Raw genomic sequence first — 20,384 nt, 5'->3', positions numbered from 1 at the left:
AGTCTTTTTCTCTCTCAATGCTGGGGACATGAAGTTATGTGTTTCAGGTGGATCTTTCTGGCAGCAAATAAGTGGTAGATTTGAAGGCACTGGAGCACATAAAATGAGCCTGTTTGTGTCCTTAGTCATTTATCAAAGGTTATAGATAAGACTATAAATAAGCTTTTTGTGTAATATGCACATTTAACTCATTATCTTTCCTATTTTAAAACTATACACTTATTTTGTGACTCTCCTTTAAAATATTTTTTAAATTGTAGTTGTAGGTATATAACATAACATTTACCATCTTAACATTTTTTTTTTTTCCTGGTACTGGGGATTGAACTCAAGGGCACTCTACCATTGAACTATGACCCCAGCCCTTATTTATTTATTTTGTGGTGCTGGGGATTTGAACCCAGGGCCTTGTGCTCGTGAGGAAAGAACTCTACCAACTGAGCCATATCCCCAGCCCTTATTTGTTATTTTGAAACAGGGTCTCACTTAGTTGCCAAGGCTGTCCTCAAACTTGCCATCTTTCTGCTTCAGCCTCCAGAGTAGTTGGGATTATAGGCTGCACCACCACCCCCAGATGAAATAGAGACATCCTGGTGACTAGACAACTTCTAGAAGAAATGCTAGGACTTTGTGTCATGTGGAAGAATAAAACATAATTTCTAACCTGGGAGTCTAGATAAATGGAAGCTGGGAAGAACAACCTATCTCGAACGGAGGTAATAAGTACAATTTGGCATGTGTTTTGCTGAGAATACTAACAAAATATACTGGTGGAGATGTCAAATTGGCATTTTTCTTTTCTTTTTTGTGGTGCTGGGGATCAAATGGAGGGCCTCACATATGCCAGGCAAGCACTCTACAGCTGAACCACACTCCCAACCCTCAAATAAATACATGTTTGAAAATGGGGAAAGAAGTTGGACTGAAAATGCGTAGACATGGTAGGCAGCTACTTAGTATCACCTAATATAAGTGACTAATATTATGTAAACTTCCAAAGCCCCACCCTGAGTTGTCCATCTTGCTCGCACCATAATATGGTTACCACTTCTTCTTCTTCTCTCCTGAGTCTTTCAGGAGGGCTAACTGTCAGCACAAAAGATGGACTTGGAATTTTTATCCTGGAGAAATAAAGAGTATCACCTAGGTTTTCAGAGTGAGGATTTCATCCACGTAGTCTCTCTTTTTGAGGCAGGGTATCATTAAGTTGCTTAGGGCCTTGCTAAATTGCTGAGGCTGGCCTTGAACTTGAATCCTCCTGTCTCAGCCTCCTGAGTTTCTGGGATTACAGGAGTGAACTACTGCACTTGGCACAACAAATATTTCTTGAGTAAACACTATGTGCCTAGTGTTAGGAGATTGAGTTAAGCAAATACAGAATTCCATTCGTGAATCTCAAGGACTAGTGAAGATAACAGGCATTGATCAAGAAATTACAAAAACAACCATGTAATTGTAAATTCTCATCGAAGGAAAGAAATACCATGCTATGAGAACAGTAATAGAGGTACCAGACCAAAGGTTAGGGAAGGTTTCCCCTAGGAAATACATTCTGGAAATTTTCCTTCTTTCCCACTTCCACACACACCTCCCCCAAGCCTCATCATTAAATTTCACAAGGAAAGGTAAAATAGTTTAATTTGAGAGAAATATAAGATGGAGTACCCTTTTTCTATGCATTCGGAAACTTCCAACTTACATGTGTCTAGTCTATAATATCTTGTCACTGACATTACCTGAATTGGGAACCGATCCCAACCTTGATAGGCAGTCAAGTATAACTATTTGCATTTTGCTGTTGAACAATGTTGAATCTGAGAGGTTAGGTAACTTGCCAAAAATCACATGGCTAGTAGTTAATGGTGGGACTGGGACCTGAACTCGGATTTCATAACAGACTGTTGCTATGGTTTGAATATTGTTTGAGTGTAAAGATACATTTGCTAGGAGCATGGTACTTCATGTAATGGTATTGAAGTGGTAGGGTCTTTAATAGATGATTATATCATGGGGCATCTAATCCTACCCTTGGAAGGAATTAATGTAGTTCTTGTAGAGCTTGGTTAGTTCCCACAAGAGTGAATTGTTATAAAAGAGTAAGCCTGGCCCCTCCCTGTTCTCTTTCTTCTTCTCCCACCATATGATCTCTCTCAGATATGCTCCCGAAATAAGATGCATTCCACCATATCATAGTGCAGCTAGAATAGGCTAAAAAGGGGTATGACTGCCAGATCTTGGATATTTTTCATTTATCCAGTAACCAGCCTCAGGCATTTTGCTATAGCAACACAAAACAACTAAGACAATAGTTTTATTCTTATACTATTTATCCTTTTCATTCATCAAAACCATGTTGATTACCCTGAGTGTCAATCCACATATGAAGCAATCAGGAGCCACTGAAGGATTTTACACAGGAAAGCAGCATGATTTAACTTAGGCTTTATCAACCATTTTCTAGGTAATAGGACAGAAAGTGTTGGTTTTCAAAGTATTGTCTGGGATTATCTATGGAGTCAGAATCTCTTGAGTTGGGGCTCAGGAATCTGGCAATCAGATGGGTCTGTGAACTTTTTTTTTTCTGATTCCAGTGTAATAAAAAGAGAAGCACTGTATTAAAGAAGGCAGTGGTACAGCCAGTTAACATGACTACAATGGTGGTTGCAATAACCAGATGAAAGGTGAGGAGGTGCAGAGAGAAAGGAATGCACATCTGGGTCATTCAGATGGCATGGACAGGATTTTTCTACTCCGCCCTTCCATAGACAGGGGCTAAGGTTAAGGAAGTGGAATTGAATCCTACCTGGATTCCTCTGATTCCAGAGCATTTGGGCTTTTCTGCACCTAGTTTCTTATTTACATATCTTGATTTAAAATATTTTTATTTATTTTTCTTAGCACTTTCCATCTTATCTCTAACTGCCCTCCAGTCTTGTAGTTCTCCTTTGCTTTCATAAAGTGTAGGAGAGAAATAAGGAAGAATTAGGTAAGGTCTTAAAAGTTTTAAAACATTTCTTTTTTTTTTTTTGGACTGAATACACAGGGGGAAAAGAATTAGATTTTATTAACAAGCACAGACTGAAGAGAGAAAACAGCAGGCCTCGGGGAGATGCACTGGATCTCTGGTTCCTTGAACCCTAGGAGGCCTTTGGGAAACCCAAAGACAATAATTTCAGAAGCCCAGGGGGTGACCCCATTTCCTCTGCAAGGTTATTACTGGGTGTCAGACAGGAACAGTTCAGGAATTCAGGAAACTGTAAAGAAACCACAACAGCTTCAACAACAGCCTCCTCAAACATCAACATCAACAACCTCAATAATGAAATTGATTAGAGTCCATCTCCCTCCACCCACAACCACATATCCAAAGCTAGCAGGCGGAAGGGATTACAAGAGCTCTTCGTTGTTCAGTTTGGTTTTTTCTCATCCCACGCCTATTTTTCCCAGAATCTCAAGGATACTGGAAACTGCCGCCCCCATCTCTGGGTGAGGGGACCGAGGCCAAGGACACCTCCACTTTATTCTCACTGCCAAGAAGGTTAGGATTAAAGCAAGCTGAGGCAAAGGTTACGGTCGGCGGAGCCAAGAGAAGACTGGTCGGTCTGGGTTCTCTGCGAGGTCATGGAGGACGAACCAAACAGGTGCTGGTGGAGGTGCTGGTGGAGAAAAGGGTGGGAAAGTGGGCGGGGCCAGGGTCTACTAAGGGATTCGGGGCCCGGCGGGATGGGCGCCTAGGGGCGGTGCCCTTGGGGATGATGGATCAGAGGGAAGGGTGCGGCCCAGAGGCGGGACAAGAGCGTATCTCGGTCAAGATTGGATAACGGCCGAGCGCGGGGAGGGGGCCGAGCGCAGCCAGGCCTGCAGCTCAGCAATTCGCGTTATATACCCCGGTGGCGTCGGCGGCGGCGCGAGCCCCTGGACTGTGGCTCACACCTGTTCCAAGCTCCTCGTGCCTAGCCCAGGAGTTCTTTCTGTCCTGGCTGCGTTCCGTCCCGCCCTGAGGTTCATTCTGCCCTCGGCCCCGCAGCCTCTTTCCAGCCCTCCAAGCTCTGGACCTGGACGCCTGCAGAACGGGATGGTCACAGCTATGAATATTTCACGCGAAGTGGAGCAAATGTTCCAGCCCTATAACTTCGAGATGTTCCCGGACTTAAGGCCCTTTTTAGAGGAATACTGGTGAGACCTGATGGGGAAGGACCATGTGGGGGGCCCCCCGATGTTTGGTGGGGGTGAGGCGTGGGGGATTAGGGGTAGGCAGAAGGCCAGCAATGATTTTCTTGAAGAGCAAAGTTAGAGGATTTCCCATACTAGCTCCAACTCATCATTGTCCAGGCAGGTAGGGTGGCACATTGAAGAGATTAGAACTGGAAGAAAGGATGCAGAAATGAGGATGGGGAGAGGGGTGTGGGAGGAGACAGAAGCCGAAGAAAGAATGTAGAGAGAACCGGTAGCTGAGAAATGAGGTTGACTAGAACCCCTCTTAGATAACTCTCCCGTGTCCTTTGGCTGTGTGCCAGGAACAGCCTGCTCTACTCCTTAATCATGCTCCCTAAACGCCCCAGCGTCTTTGCTGTGGCGAAGGAAGCAAATTCAGGGAGTGTTTCCAAGCTTTCACCTGGCTCGCTGGCTTAGCCCTAAAGCTCCCCGGAGGTGTCTGTGGGCTGACTTTGTGCTCAATTTGTCACAACCCACCAATGCAGAAGCTATTGCCACATTCTTACATCACAACCCTGGGTCATGTCTAAGCATGAGCCAATGGTTATCAGTTCCCAGCTGGAAAAGAAAGCAATAATCACAGAGACTTTAGATATAACCCCTACCCTGTGTTATTATAACATGGTCAGGAGAGGACCCCCACCATCTTTACAAATAAGAAAACCAAAATCTCACATAGCTAGTAAGCAGCAGACAGAGCTGGAACTCTAACCTGGACATTAACCTGGATAGATGAGTGGGCATTCCTCTGACTAACAGCCACCCATGAGCCCATCTCCTCTGCCTTCTGCCTGCCAGGGCAGCCTCATTCCTCATAGTTCTGATCTACCTGCTGCTCATTGTTGTGGGGCAGAACTACATGAAGGCACGGAAAGGCTTCAACCTGCAGGGACCTCTCATCCTCTGGTCCTTCTGCCTTGCAATCTTCAGGTAAGGTAGTCCCTCCTCTCACCTGCTTCTTAGACCTCCATTTCATCCCTTAAAGCTTTCCAGAAACCTTAGTTTCATTGACTCCCAACTTCTACCCTCTTCTGTATTGCCCTCTTTTCCTTCTTTCCTAAACTCCAACCTGGTAATCCCTGTTCCATCCCTTTTGCACTCATGGAGTCTGTACTTCCTCAGCCAGGCATGGTGGCACATGCCTGTAATCCCAATGACTCAGGAGGGGAGGCAAATAATCACAAGTTCAAAACCAGCCTCAGTAACTTAGCTAGGCCCTAAGCAACTTTGCAAGATTCTCTCTCAATGTAAAAAATAAAAAGGTCTGGGGATGTGTCTCAGTGGCTAAGCACCCCTTGGTTCAATTACCTGTTTAAAAAAAGAAAACCCTCCTCTAATATTCTCAGCAACTAACGCTAACACCCTTTTCCAAAACTGTCCCACCTTTCCTTCCCATGCTTCCTTCCCCCAAATCCTTTGATTTTCCCCAGATTGCTACTCACTTCTCAGGCTCCCAATCCTAAAAACACTAAGTCTCAACTCCCTTCACATTCCGTGGTCTTTTCCAATCCTCATTTCCTGTGGAATACTGAATGAATCTACCAAATTGGCTCCAGGATCTCAGAATCTGATCTATCCCCCTGAGAGGGTAAGGAGGTGAAGGAACTTGAGACTTGGTAACCTTGTCAAGCCAGGGGAAAGGGTGGATTGATGCCTTTCTTTCTCTGTTCCATTTCAGTATCCTGGGGACAGTGAGGACATGGAGCTATATGAGTACTGTGCTACTAAAGTGGGGCCTACAGCAAACTGTGTGCTTCAAAAACTACATTGAAAATGACTTAGTCAGATTCTGGTCCTGTGTCTTTCTTCTCAGCAAGATCATTGAACTCGGTGAGTGGCAAGGCTGTGTCTCTCTGGTATTCAGTGAACTGTACCCTTCCTTGGAACCCTCACCTCCCATCATATGGAGAATCCCTTCCCCACTCCTGGGTTCTAACAACACATGTCACCTAAGACCTTCTTCAGATTGTCTGCCACAAAGACTCTCCTCCCCACCTTGAAAATTCCTCCTGGGTCCCCACACCCACTGTAGAGGGTGGTCCTAGCACTGGGTGGTTTGCCAGCTATAACTTCTTATCTCCCAGGAGACACAGCCTTCATCATCCTGCGTAAGCGACCACTCATCTTCATTCACTGGTACCACCACAGCACAGTGCTACTATTCACAAGCTTTGGATACAAGAACAAAGTACCTTCAGGTGGTTGGTTCATGACCATGAACTTCAGTGTGCATGCCATTATGTACACCTACTACACTCTGAAGGCTGCCAAAGTAAAGTGCCCCAGCATGCTTGCAATGCTCATCACCAGCCTGCAGATCCTGCAGATGTTTATGGGAGCTATCCTTGGCATCCTGACTTTCCTCTGGAGGCAGGAACAAGGATGCTACACCACAGTGGGAGACTCCTTCTGGTCCTTTGTCTTGTATGGGTCCTATTTCATCCTCTTTGCCCACTTCTTCCGTCAAACCTACTTCAGGCCCAAGGTCAAAGCCATGACCAAAAGTCAGTGAAGAACTGGAGAGAAAGAGCCTCAGATTCCCTCTTCCAAAAGGGCACTGAGGGTCTGGGCTTAGGTTTGGGAGTGATTAGGGAGCCTTCCCTGGATGATTCCCCCCACTCCGGAAGGTGTACCCCAAGGTGGCGGGAAGTTATAACAGACAAGAGGTGTCACCTCTGGGGTAAGGGTGTGGCCTAGTACTTCGATGAATAAGGGAAGACCACGGAAGCCCTGGGAAGGAGATAGGACTAGGTGGGCTCCCAGAGCTGAGTTATTTGTATTTCTATCCAGAAATCTTTCTTCTTTTTGTTCTGTTTTAAAATTAAACATGCCAAACCAGATGGGAGATGGAGCTCAGGGATTTGGAGGAAGAAGTGGGCTCCTGTGATGGGAGAAGGCTGCTGGCAATATGGTGATCTGCAGGTGGGAGGCTTGAGGGGTGTGAGGAAGGATGAGGCACACACAGACACTCAATAAGAATCCTAGGCCTGTAGGCACTTAGTAAATGTCTGTTACAGACCATAATTTTATTGCTGTTAGAGGCCCAAGCCCCTCATAGGAACAGTGAGAAACAGGTGCAGAAAGGCGGAGTTATCTATAAGTCGTAGGCTTCCTAAGTTGCAGAATTGATCCTTGCAAGCGTTGGAGACCAGACCTACCAGCTGTTCTCCCTGAGACCACAAGGTGGCGAAGCAGCACCAGCTTTGACCGATGCCAGCCAAGTGACTGGTTCACCAATTCCACGCACGCGTGCACCCCTTTGCTCCAGGAGTCCTGGCTTCCCCATTCTTGAGGGGAGTGAATAGGACTGAAGCCCCAGAAGCCTGGACCTTCACCTCCTTCCTCTGCATCCGGATCTCCTTTAGACAATGGGGGAGGTTGAAGGGATGAGGGCTCAACGGCAACTTTGAATCATCAGACCTTTGACAGTCCGCGTACATTTATTTCATTTATCTTTGAAAACGGGGTAGAGGGAGTCTGGAGAAGGCGGGATGGACCAAGGGTGAGTTGGCCCGGGAGGGCTGGTCCCTATTCCAGGACTTAGTCCCGGGGTCGTGATCTGCATGTAGGGCCCAGTCCGCCCTTTAGAGCCGGGAGGGGGAAGGACCGATCCTGAGCTAGCCGCCTCTCAGCTGCCTATGAACCCCTCTCAGACACTGGGGCGGGGGCAAACCAGTCTAGAGGACCCCAGTGCCGGGAAGCTGTGAATTATTGACCCCGCCCTCAGGGATGATCCACCCGCCCGCCGCTCATACGGGTCGTTCCACGGCGTACTGGCATGGACTAAGGTTGGCAGCCGGGGGTGGCCCGGGCACAGCGGGGTAGCTGAAAGAGGCGTGTTGTTTGGCTTTGAGCCGCAGGCTGGCCAGGCTCGAGTTACACGGGTCCCGATATACGTAGGGAGAAGAGGCGGCTGCAGCTGCGGCTGCGGCGGCCGAGGCGTAAGGACAGGACACTGCCCCGGAGGACACGGCGCCCGGAGCCAGCCCGGGAGGGGCCCCGCCCAGGCCCTGTAGGGCCCCGGGGCCTGGTACAGTGCCCGGGGCAGCAGCGGCTGAGGGCACCATGGAGGCGGCGATGGAGCTGGGTGGCGAGAAAACGGGCTGCGATGTCAGAGGCCCCACGTTGACTGAGTTGAAGGCGAACGGGAAGGTCTTGGCGGCGAGCGGCGGGGCGAGCGCCTTGGGTGGCCAGTTGCCATACGAGTAGCCGGGGTACACTTCCTCATAGGGCGGCACCAGACCCCCGAGCGGCGCTGCAAAGCCGCCCTTGCACAGCTCTGCCTGCTGGCTGCGCTCGCGCTTCCTCCACTTGGCGCGCCGGTTCTTGAACCATACCTGCGGGTGTGGGAGAAAAACTATTAGGCTCAGGGTGGGATGGGGCTGGGGGCCAGCTAAGTGGTTGGTAAGTGGGGCACCCAGACGGGGATTGGGGCCCCAGCCCGGGCCGTGCGGAGGATAAATGAAACGAGGTGGCTGGTGTCGGAGGGTGGGGGTGGGGGACAGGTTGAAAGCGCATAGGGCCAGGCGCCTGAGAACCGAAACCGTGAATGGAAGAACAGCGTCAGTAGCCTCAGGGTCTGGGGGGACAGTAGGATGGATTAAAGAAGGGTCAGGAAAGAAACAAGAGACTGGTTCGGGGACGAAGCAACACGCAGTCGCGAGAGGTAGAGAGCCATAAAAGCAGAGACTGAAGATTGGAGCACAGCAGCAGGGAGGTGTCCCGACTCGGGACATGGGGTGTCAGATGTTGGGCCCAAGGTGGGGCAGGCAAGACTTCAGAACCACAAGCTGCAGGGGATACCACAGGAGGGAGGCCCGGGTGGGAGAGGGTTAAGGGTCAGGAAGGCAGTACCCGCACGCGGGCCTCGGTGAGGTTGGTCCACACTGCGATCTCTTCGCGTGTGCTCATGTCAGGGTAGCGGTTCCTCTGGAAGGTCGCTTCCAGCTCCTGCAGCTGCTGGCTGGTGAAGTGCGTGCGCTGCCGTCGCTGCTTCTTCTTCAGTGAGCCGTCTTCGGGGGAGCCACTGGGGAGCGAGACAGAGGCCTTCTCCGAGTCTGGAGATGGCGGGGGAGAGTAAGGTCACAAGGAGTCCAGGCCTGAGTGGATTCTCAGGTTTTGGAACCTCCTCAACCGCCAGCTTGCTTCCACCCAGGCGACCACGCCTGGTCACACCCGATTAGGGGCTGAGTTGTTACGTCCTCCATCCCCAGAAGGGGGCGTGCTCACCGCTGTGCTCTTGGCCCTTGCAGCCGTGCTCTGGGAGCGGAGGGTGGGGAGTGCCGGCGTCTGACAGCGACAGGGCAGGGCTCCGGGCCTCCGCTTCGCTGAGCAGCCCGAACTCCATGGAGCCAGGGCTCTGGAGAGAAGACACACATCAAGTTAATGGGAATAAAATCACGGGATTAGCCGGTTCCTTGCAGGGTTCCCCACAAATTTCCTGGCCCTTTCTCGGTCACTGACAAAGAGCCACCCCTGACTTGGGTGCCTAGGATAAAGCAGGGAAACAGGACCCAAAGAGAAGAGTGCATACTGAGAGGTTTTATGCACACATACACATTGTACTTTGTTAACTGCTGAGCACATATAACTGTGCCTGGTGCACATTTGGCGTTTGTTATTTATATTCAAAATGCAATGCATGCTGTGACACACCACTTCCCCTATACTGCATCCTCCAAAGGTCACTTCCTGACTGTTCCATATCTCCATATGGTCATACGGGTCCCTCAGCCATCCACACTAGGGCACAACCTGAACCTCTGTTATTCACCTTCCTTAGGACAGATGTTATTCTGAACCAGGTCTGATATTTCATCCATAAGAATAATCACTGCTATCATTTATGGGTACTTAACTGTCTCTCCCCTCACAAGAATACATCAAGATTAAGTAGTTAATACAGGTCAAGTATCCCTTATCCGGAATGCTTGGGAACAGAGGTGTTTCAGATTTCACAGTTTTGTTTTTTTGACTTTGGAATATTTGCTTAGCTTTATCAGTTTAACATGTCCTTATCCAAAACTCAGAAATCTGAAATGTACCATAATTTCAGAGCACTCCAGATTTAAAACTTTTAGATTAGGGATGCCCACCCCCTGTCATCCTGATTCCGGATGAGGAAACTGAAACTTGAAGTAACTTAAGGTCAAAGAGCTTGTAAGCAGTGGAACTAGGATCTGAACCAGGTCTTTGGGACTCCTGAACTAACAATTTTTCTTCATTTGCTTTTTAAAATTGTGTTCTTTGGAGCCCTCAGGAATTCAGCTAGAACTCAATCCTGGCCATGCTTGAGTCAGCTTCAACTAGGGAAGCTCTGCCTTTGTCTGTTTCATTTATAATTTCTGAAGAGATTTAATTTGAACAAAGGATTCCAAGATCAAAAATGAGTTTGGAGGGGCTCAGTCGGTAGAGTGCTTGCCTTGTAAGCACAAGGCCCTGGGTTCGATCCCCAGCACGCCCCCCAAAAAATATGAGTTTGGAAACAACAGGACACTTGTGCCGTGTCTGCTCTTTTACATGCTCAAACACATCTCACATAGCACCAGTCATATCTCTGTCTCATGCTTAGCTTTTACTAAGCCCACTCCAAGTAGTGGACATGGTTTCTTTAAGTCTCCTTCCTTTTGGCATTTCCTATCCTAAATCTAGCCTGACATTGCCCAGGAAGCTGTCTCTTTAGGTTTCCCTTGCAGGGTCCCTTTCTTGCGAGTTTTCCTTAGGACCCTTATAGTGGGAAAGGGGTACTAGCGGGGCTCAACACTCTGGATGCTTCTTGGTCAGAGGAGAACAGAGGGAGACTAGGGATAGAAGGAAGGATAGAATAGAGATCTGGGTGGGAGGGGCCTTTCTGTTCCCAACACCATTAACACCTTCATGGGTGGCATTAATGTGATGGATTAGTCCAGATTGAGAAGTGTGTCACTTGCTTCTGAATTTATTAGGAGCCTTTCTCAAGGAGGTGCAGATGGGTAGCAGCCTGTATTTGCACATGGTAATGCCCCTTCAACCAACTCCAAGATCGCAGCTGTGCCCCACCCAAGCTAGTGACAGAGGTCAAAGGAAGAGGTTGAGAAACAGTTCCTGTTCTTTCTACAGTCAGATGGGTCTAGACCTTGGACCTTTCACTGAGGCTGGAGAGGCAGAGCAGAGGGAACCCAGGAAAGAAGAACAGAGTCAGGTCAGGAGTGGAGGCATGTTCAGCTCACTTCCCTTTCCAATTTTGAGGTCAGAAACCAGAGACCTGGAGCTGGAAAACGTGGACCCAACAGTTCTCCACTGGAAGGGAGATGCTCTTGGGAGGGATCTATGGCAATCTTGACCAGTAGCTTTTCCCAAATAGCTGGGAAGATGAGAGAAAAAGGTTTAAAACTGAGAGCTGGAAAGTGGGGGGTGGGGTGGGGGGGTTGTGCTCTGAAGTCTGTTCTTCCTGCAGAGCCAAGATGACCTTGAAATGCAAACATGTCCCTCACTTTTCCAGGAGTTATGGAATAACAGGACTGAGAAAAAAGGGAAAGTGTGTTTTACCTATAGAAAAAACTAAGTTCCACCACTGCCATGTATACTTCCAGTTTGCTTTGGCTCCAGACTTTTAGTTTTCCAAACTCCCCTGCCCCCCAGCATTCCATACCTTGGTCTTGATTTCATTCTCTATTTCAGCAGAGGGAGGCAGGGTGAGGAGGGATAAGGGCCAGAGTAAAAGATGAGGCTGAGAAAGCAGAGTTCAGGCTGTGTGTTCTCAGAGACAGACAGACACATGTGCAGACACACACAGGCCCCCACTCAGACATAATAAGCACTTGAACTTGGAGGGGGGCGCACACACCCTCCCACACGTGCGCTCCCACATTCAGGAAGACAGATACACAAAGTCATACAGTCTCCTCTCTCTGTGACAGGGACAGCTGCCTGGACTGTTTTGGACCTAGTCATTACCCTTCCCCCTCCTCTCCCTGGCCCCTCTGAACCTCAGCTCTGAGTCCTAGGAACTAAGGACTGTGTGGGGGAGGAGGAAGTCAAGGGGGCCAGGGAACATTTTACTTTCAGTGGTTGCTGGGAAAAGCCTGCTTGGCTGAGTGAGGAGAAGGCATGAGAATGTAGGAGCTAGGGGATGGGGTGGTGATGGAGGACAGAAAGTTTCCAGGCCTCTCTTAAGAAGGTAATATGGTATAGGGCAAAGGAATTCGGTTTGGGGTTAAATGTCCTAAGTTCATATCCTTGCTCCCCAACATACTGGGTGTCCTTGGTCCATTACTTTACTTCTCTGGACATACTTCTTAATAATCCCTTCCCCACTGTCTTCAGTATTGTTACAAGGTTCAGATAACATGTAAAAATGGATAGAAATAAAATTCTAACTGAGAATTTTTTTTTCTCATTTTTTGAACAAATATTTATTTAGTACCTTCCAGGAGCTAAACATTGAATTAGGCACTGAGGGTAGAGTGGGGACTAAGAGCTCACCTTTGCCCCTGCCTTCGCTTGCGTGGTTCACCTCCCCAGACTCTGTATCTTCCAGTGAAGAATTTCTCTGGTGAATAAAGGTGAGTATACTGCATTTCAGAGAGGGATGCAACACTGTCCTGAACATAGAGGGCCCAGACAATAATACAACAGCAAAACAGGCACAGTAACCCAAGCTGGAAGTCACTTTGAAGAGCAGGGACTTGAAAAGAATGAAATCTTCAGGCTCTTGAATGGGTTATTAGGAGAGAGAGGGGCCAAGGCTGAGAAGGGCCCTGACTGTGAAACTGCAGAGAGAAGAAAAGAACACTAAAGTCAGGTGGACAGTGGAGAGATGTAAGCGTCAGGGGCATAGCCTCCTGCTGCCTCTTGTCTAGGTGCGCTGGTCGAGCAAAGGCTGGAGGCACCAAACTGTGATCTGAGCTGGAGATAGGTTGGTGTGGGATTAAGTTCCCCAAATTACTGGCAGTCAAGAAGCTGGGGAGTTGGGACTGAGACCAGGAACATTGCCTCACTCAGTGGTTAGGAAGGGACAAATAATAGGTGTGGAAGTTACAGGATTGGTTGATGCTGGTAGGAAATACCAGGCAGGGCCAGAGAGAGTCAAGAGATAACAATGGTGGCAAGTCCTTCTCTGAGAAGAGGCTGTTTCCACCATCCCCAACCTTTCTGATACATACTCCTGGATGCATAGCCCAGGTTCCACTGGTATGATGGTGGCCAACCCAAACCTAGGGAGAATAAAGGTCCTGCAGGTGTGCTCTGATTCTGAAGTACAGGCTGAATTACAGGAAGTCTGTTGTAGGGTAATAAGAAGAAAATATCCAGGATACATTAAGGTGGAGAGCAAATCATAGGCCAGGGAAGCCACTGTAGGGAGGCCAGAGTTTTCAAGAAACACAGTCTCATGGCAAAAACGCATGGGGCCCCCCTGAAGTCCTGAAGCCAAAGAGGTCAACCAAGGTCTCAGTGAATGAGCCCATGATAAACTGCAATAACAACACCTGAGGCAGGAGGTAGAACATGGAACTTAAATGGGAAAAAAAACCCTTCCTTTTGCAGGGACTGAATGGAGAGGAGGATATAAGACTAGTGATGCTGTGGCTCAGCTCAGCCAGCAGCAAAATGGGGAACTTAATGGGGAATCATATTAAGTTGAAACTGAAGTGAGACCCTTAAGTGGATTTAGGCTTCCATTTCTTAGGGAAGCTGAGCATTCAGACTCTACTCAAATGGCAGCATATGGAGACACCTTGGTTCACCGCCCTAGGATGAAACCTCAAGACTCAGATGGAGTCAGCAAGGATTTGATGTACTCATGTTACCAAGGGGTGAAAAGGGGATCAGAGAAATGGTCCTACACTCTTCTCAGGGTCCCTCCCTTTCTTCTTTCCTTTGGAAAGTGATAGATCCTAAGAGGGATCCCCAAGAGTGGTAAGGCACAAATTCTAAATTGCCTACAATCTAGGGAGGCAAATTGTGCATAGAAAAATGGAGTGCACAATTCTTACTCTTATACTGTAGGAGATCAGAAAGGTGAAAGCCCCCATAAGGTGGAATCAAGTGTCAGAGGCTCAGAGAATATAGTGAGATCTGGGCACTTTGGTGCACATATGTAATCCTGGCAGCTCACAAGACTGAGGCAGGAGGATTGCAAGTTCAAAGCCAGCCTCAGCAACTTAGTGAGGCCCTAAGAAACTTAATGAGACCCTGTCTCAAAATAAAAATTAAAAAGGGCTGGGGATGTGGCTCAGTAGTTAAGTGCCCTTGGGTTCAATCTCTGGTACCAAAAATAAAATAAAATAAATATAAAAAATGATCAAGTGAGAGTTGAGGCAGAGAAGGGTCAGGGCCTTCTAAAGAATACAGCAGTGTCAGGAATAAGCTGGTAGATTCAGAGGACAACAGGAAACTTTGCTTGGTCAGAGTCTCAGTGTAGGCACTGAAAGATCAGCAGAGAAAAATTGTTCAGGTTGAGGGGTCCTCTGAAGAGAGACAGGGAGTGCTGATTCATATTTGGTTCTACAGATTGAATCTAGGGGTGCTTTACCACTGAACTACATCTCCAGTCCTTTTTTTCCTTTTTTGAGACAGGGCCTTGTTAAGTTGCTGAGGCTAGCCTTGAACTTCCCATTCTCCTGCCTCAGTCTCCGAGAGGCTGGGATTACCGGCATGTGCAGCCGTGCCTAACTGCTGTTTCATAGTTTATATAGTCTAGACTACAGTATTTCTAACTTTTCCATCAAAAAGTTCCGAAGACTAGTAAAAGAAAACTAGAAGCATGACTGAAATGGCTGTTACTCGTAAGAAATTTCTTTGCAATCTAACTTGGTTTTAAAAATTCAAGCAAATTTTGAGTTCTATTTCATATTTTAGCCATGTCAACTTTAATATAAAAGTAAAGGACATATATCCTCAGTCTTTAAAATTTTTTTTTTTTTTTTTTTTTTTTTTTTTTTTGTAGTTGTAGAGGGACAGCATGCCTTTATTTTACTTGTTTATTTTTATGTGGTGCTAAGGACTGAACCCAGTGCCTCACACATGGAGCCATAGCCCCAGCCCTATATCCTCAGTCTTTAAGTAATATAACCACATCAGGAAGATGGGCCCTGTTCATCCTACTGGGCCATGCCCCTCCCACTCCTGTACTGCTGCCCCCCACCCCAGTAGCATTGATCTAACCTTTGGGAATCTCTTAAGGCTTGTAGGTAGGGAAGTGACATAAAAAATCAGCATCTTTGTGACCCTTATTTGGCAATGATGATCAGAACGAATGGGGCGGGGGAGAGATAGGAAAGCAGAAACTACAAACCGGGAGGTGTAAAGAAGGCCCTGGGGAAGGAAAATGGGAAAGGAGAGAGTTTTGCAAACCATTTCTTTCTGTCTTTATATAGCTCTCGTTCACTCCATTATCTTCTTTTCTCTTTCTCCCATCACTCTTATCATGAGTCCCTGTTGATGACCATGGACACTCCAACCACCCCAAAGCTCAGAACCTAATGGTTCCTTTAGGTTAACTACTATCTCCCCACATTCTGACAGGATCATCGAAAGTGAATAGAGAAGAAAAGAGTCCACCTGGCACCATCCCTCTTTCACCATAACTCAGCTCCAATCTGTCACCCTTCCCTTCCCTTCCTGGATCTGGGTCCTGGACCCATATTCATAATCTTGAGTAGGAGGTGGGCAGAAATAATCAGATTAGAATATTTGACCTGATAGAGAAACTAAACATTTGGGGAGCTTCTCAGGATGTTAGAGAGGGGCAGGGTAATGATTGGTATCTAAAGCTTGGGGGAGGTGACATATTCATCTTTAAGGACCTTCTTGTGACTGAATCAGGGATGTGATGGGGCTTCTCTAACAATCAAGAGTCCACCCTTCCAAACAAAGATTCTGCAATTTATAGGAGACCTGCAGATTGGGCAGAATAATAGCAGTAAGGCTTCTCCTGGTGCTTCTCCATTTGCAAAGGACTTTCCTCCACATGATTTCATTTAACTCTCACAACCACCCCACATGGCAGGAATGCCTGTCCCAGCTTTATCTCCAAGGGCAGGCAGTCATCCATGGTTACATAGAAAGAAGAGATTCAACCCCAGTTCCGCTCTCTGCATGCATCATCCCCTCCACCCTGCAGTCTTTTGTGACCGTAACATACACTGACTCTCCCAAGCCCTGAAGCATTCCATTTCTACTTCCTGCCTCTACCATCTCTCTGGAAATGAACTCTGGAAGTTGGATGCCCACTGTGTGCTAGGGGCTGGGAATCCAGTTCAGCTGGTAAAGTGCTTGCCTAGCATGTATAAGGCCCTGGGTTCAAGCCCCAGCACTACTGCGAAAGAAAGTTTTCTACTCATCCTAAGCTTGCATCACTCCAGTTCTAAGAAGTTCTAAGAAGACCCCCTCATCTTCAGTTTCAGGATTTAGGGAGTAAACAAGTCCTCTGCTTATCTCGGAGTTTCATTATGTTGTAGATTTCCATCCTGTCTCACCTTCCAGAGGCCTCAACTTTGAAATTTTCTCTCTCTAGCAACCCTTGTCTCCCCATTCTGCCAAACATCTTCTGAACCTTAACATTCTCCCTAAGGGCCAGAGTCCAGATATGCACTCAGCTACATGGTTGTATGCAAGACTGGGAGAAGATTCTGTCTTTTGTTTCCCATCGTCTTTGTTACAATGCCTTCTCTTTTTGGCTTTTTTGCCAAAATCAGAAATTTGGGTCGAAGTCTTCATGAAATCATGTGTAGTGCCGTCCCTATTCCTTTCCTGACTCAGAACCCTTCATTTCAGCTAGTTATAATTTCAGTGAGTTTTCAAAAGCAATAATAGGAGCACAAGTCCCTAAAAAGTATATCAGGATGTGATAATGGCAATTAGTGTATGACTCCATATTTATTAAATGAGAGCAAGGGACAAAAAAGGGTTGAGAGACAAAGTGCTAGCTGGTTTCTAAGCAAACTTAAGAACTGAGGAGTGCTAAACAAAAAGCCTTGCACTTGTCCTTATGAAAACACAGTCCCCAGCTGGATTGCCTTCCTTATTCAATAGATTTGGAGAGTTCTTTCTATTCTGTCCTTTCTAGCTTAACTGGACTCTGATTAGAGCCAAGCAAGGTCATTTTATAGGAGTCAGGGCCCACTCCCATCCACAGGGAAAACAAACAGGCTAGTTGAGATGTCCTTCCCAACCAGACTTACAGGCATATATGGGCCCCATGCTGGACCAGAGTCTGGATTCTATGTTTCCTTCTCACTTTCAGCCACCAAATTGGTATTAGGACTGGTGGGGCTGAAGAAGAAAAAGAATAACAGGACCGTAGAGTTTAATCTGTTAAGGGATTGCAGCTTTTCCTTCCGGCATGGGTTTCTGCATCCTTGCAGAGAAGGACTCTTGAGATGGCTAATACCCAGGCAAGGAGTCTGGGGGTGTATGGTCAGCTGTATTGGAATTAGGGGTTGACTCTGAGTTTGTTAGGAAATTGGACTGTTAGAACTTGTGCTGGGCTCCTCACTGTGCTCCTATTGCTCTTGTGGCTCATTCTTTGTTTTTCTGGTCTGGATTCACTAGCAGTTCCATTATCAGCCGTCTCTTCTCAAATTTGAATTCTGGAAGTCCAGGGTGATGCTCTGATCTATTCTGAGATGGAGGGAGGATGCCTCCCAGTTTCACCCTGTCCCAAGGTCAGGCTGCATGCATCCTTTACTCTCTCTGATCCAGGCCCCACTGCCTGGAGGAGCAGAAACAAGTTTGCAAAGTGTAAGCTGGGATTTCAGGTGACCCACCACTGCCGACTCCATCGCACACGTAGCAGCTGGGCAGGCGCTGCCGAGTAGATGGACATGCCACCCGGCCAGGGACATTCTGTCCACCACTGTCCGACAGAGCGCCTGCTCCGGAGAGACCCACTTTGCCACCCTGGACATTCTGTTCGCTTTGAGCTCCACGCGCCACGGACATTCCGTCCGATTCTGAGGAGGCGCGGGGTCTAGGCCCATCTAGACCCCGACACCCCAAGCTCGACCCTCCACTCCTGCCCCTTGATTACTAGGGCTTCCAGCCTCGGTCCTGCGGCTCTAAGAACCGCCACCTGACCCAGTTCCTACCGCGCTCTCATAACACGGCTCCTATTCCAACTGCGGAGCAGCTGGGAAGAGAAGTGTGTGCGACCAGGCGCACCCCTGTTCCCAGTCCCTAGAGTCTGCCTGAGCCTGGGCTGAGGGGTGTAGGGCTCCGCCAACTGCCCGCAGGTTGGGCGGCCGCGGGCGGCTTCTCAACTGGCTAGGGCCTCTGCAACCCGTTTCACTCTCAGGCGATCTGCCCTGTGCTCCCGGATTCTAGGGCGCTTTCTGGGAATGGTTTTGACTCCCTACTCCTTGCTTCGCGGAGCCCCTGTCCTGGCTTCATGTCTCCGGCTCCACACCGGAATCCCCTGAGTCTACCCCTGCAGTTCCCCTGGTCCTTACTCTGAGTTTTCCTATTCCCAAATCCTGGAACCTGTTCTGCACTATTCCCTCCCAGTCCCGACCTGTTCCTCAGGTACTGGAGTTCTACCGCCCAGGTCCCATTTCTGGGGTCCCGGGATCCGCCAAGGCCCCTTAAGCTCCTGTCCCCCATATGGTCAAGAACTCACAGTACGTCCCGCAGCAGGAAGACTCGGGATAGCGGCGGCGGCGGTGACGGTCTGGAGGGCAGGCAGGGGCCAGGGGCCAGGCACCCAGGCGGGGTGGGGGCCGCCCCCCTGCTCCGGGGCGGCCGCTTGGCTCTGGCGCTCCCAGACTCGCGGAGGGAGAGTGAGCCTCACCGCAGACTGCCACCCCCCGCCAAAGCCCATTCACTTTATTGCAGCATAGGGCGCCCCCAGCCCGCGGCGGCGAGCTGTGCGCCTCCGGACCCGCCCCTTTCCAGCTGCGCCGCCCGGGCTCCACCCTTTCCAGCTGTGAATCTTCAGGCCCCGCCTTTGAGGGAGGGGTCCGTTCGGCGGGCCGCCAAGAACCCCACCCCTCGACCAATCAGAAAAGCGACCCAACAACTAGGCCACGCCCCTCCCACGTGGCCGAGACCCATTCCAGCTAGCATGCTTTTGCGGAGAACCTTGCGGGCTAAAGGCGAGGGGTCCGCCTACCCCGGGAAGCTAACCCTCGGCAGGATAGGCCCCACCGCTATCTGGAGCAAAGTGGAATAGTGCCGGGGGAGAGGGCTACTGGGGTGCCAGGTGGAAAGGCGCACGAGGCCGCTTGGTCTCAGCGCTTAGACTTCTCTGCTGCTCAAGTTTCGCCGATTTTCTCCACTTGTTGCTGTCCGTCTCTCCGCCCTTTTGTCTCTGTTCCAGTCCTCCCACGTCTCGCTTATCTTTCCTCTTCTCTACCGCTTCGTTCCTGTTGTTAGACCCTTTCCTTCCTCCTCTGTCACTTGGAAAGTCTAACTTCTTTCTCTGTGACTTTTCTTCACATCTTCTCTCTTCTCAGCTATCCGCCCCGCTCGCCCCATTTTTTAATTTCCTATTCTCCAAGGAAGGTGACTTCATGGAAAACGGAGGGTTTGGAATGAGACAAACCAAAGTGTTTTCCAACCCTACCACTAACAGTACCCTCGTGGAGTTGCATTGGACAAGTAACTTAACTATTATTGCTTCCCTAAAATTAAAAGGGGGCTCCTGTTGGCTCTTTGGGCTCGTGTTGGGTACTCTTCTAATGCATGGACCTTTCGCCTCTATCGTTGCACTTTAGGTTTGCTGGTGTTGTGCTTTCCCAGCTTTTGGAGGACTGGTGTCCCCATGGTGGTACCAGATTCAGTCTTGGACACAAGGTGTGGCCTTGGTACTTGCTGGTTAGGAATTTGGATGTCCAAGGAATATGTGAAGTTAGGCTGGCTTGCTTGTGTGCCTTAAGAATGGGACCAGTGCACACAATATGCTCCTAAGGCAAACATGACCAACCTTCAATGGCTCCTGATTGTCCTCAGGATAAAAATCAAGCTCCATAGTCTGACAGTATATAATACACTTTATAGTACACTTTAGGTCCTCACCTTGTCTTTTTTTCTTTTTTCTTTCTCCCCTGCCCCCCCCCCAGGGTCACTTAAGCCACATCCCCAGTCCTTTTTTATATTTTATTTAGAGATAGTATCTCGCTGAATTGCTTAGGACCTTGCTAAGTCACTGAGGCTGGCTTTGAACTTGTGATCCTCTTGCCCCAGCTTCAGGA

At 48.6% G+C, this 20,384-nt stretch overlaps 2 protein-coding genes across 4 annotated transcripts; one reads left to right on the top strand and one right to left on the bottom strand.

The window, feature by feature from the left end:
* The first annotated feature begins 3,910 nt into the window (after positions 1-3,910).
* On the top strand, positions 3,911-6,730 carry ELOVL3 (ELOVL fatty acid elongase 3). The gene is made up of 4 exons (XM_079136278.1): positions 3,911-4,176; positions 5,014-5,145; positions 5,894-6,045; positions 6,300-6,730. The coding sequence occupies exons 1-4, from the start codon at positions 4,076-4,078 to the stop codon at positions 6,725-6,727; spliced, it is 813 nt and encodes a 270-aa protein (XP_078992404.1). The 5' UTR covers positions 3,911-4,075; the 3' UTR covers positions 6,728-6,730.
* A 1,225-nt stretch (positions 6,731-7,955) lies between these two features.
* On the bottom strand, positions 7,956-18,995 carry PITX3 (paired like homeodomain 3). Of its 3 annotated transcripts, none has more exons than XM_079136276.1 (4): positions 18,812-18,995; positions 9,445-9,574; positions 9,070-9,272; positions 7,956-8,552 (listed from the first exon to the last, which is right to left on the bottom strand). In XM_079136276.1, the coding sequence occupies exons 2-4, from the start codon at positions 9,560-9,562 to the stop codon at positions 7,965-7,967; spliced, it is 909 nt and encodes a 302-aa protein (XP_078992402.1). In that variant the 5' UTR covers positions 9,563-9,574; positions 18,812-18,995; the 3' UTR covers positions 7,956-7,964. The 3 variants fall into 3 exon arrangements, with proteins under 3 accessions (XP_078992402.1, XP_078992401.1, XP_078992403.1); XM_079136275.1 differs by lacking the exon at positions 18,812-18,995 and adding an exon at positions 12,679-12,874 and having other exon boundaries at positions 9,070-9,241; XM_079136277.1 differs by lacking the exon at positions 18,812-18,995 and adding an exon at positions 12,679-12,778.
* Between the last annotated feature and the right edge of the window lie 1,389 nt (positions 18,996-20,384).

The sequence above is a fragment of the Sciurus vulgaris genome (genome assembly GCF_902686455.1).
Source record: "Sciurus vulgaris genome assembly, chromosome: 4".
Taxonomy (NCBI): Eukaryota; Metazoa; Chordata; class Mammalia; order Rodentia; family Sciuridae; genus Sciurus; species Sciurus vulgaris.
The sequence above is the reverse complement of the archived record's forward strand: the minus strand, read 5'-3'. Positions and strand labels throughout refer to the sequence as shown.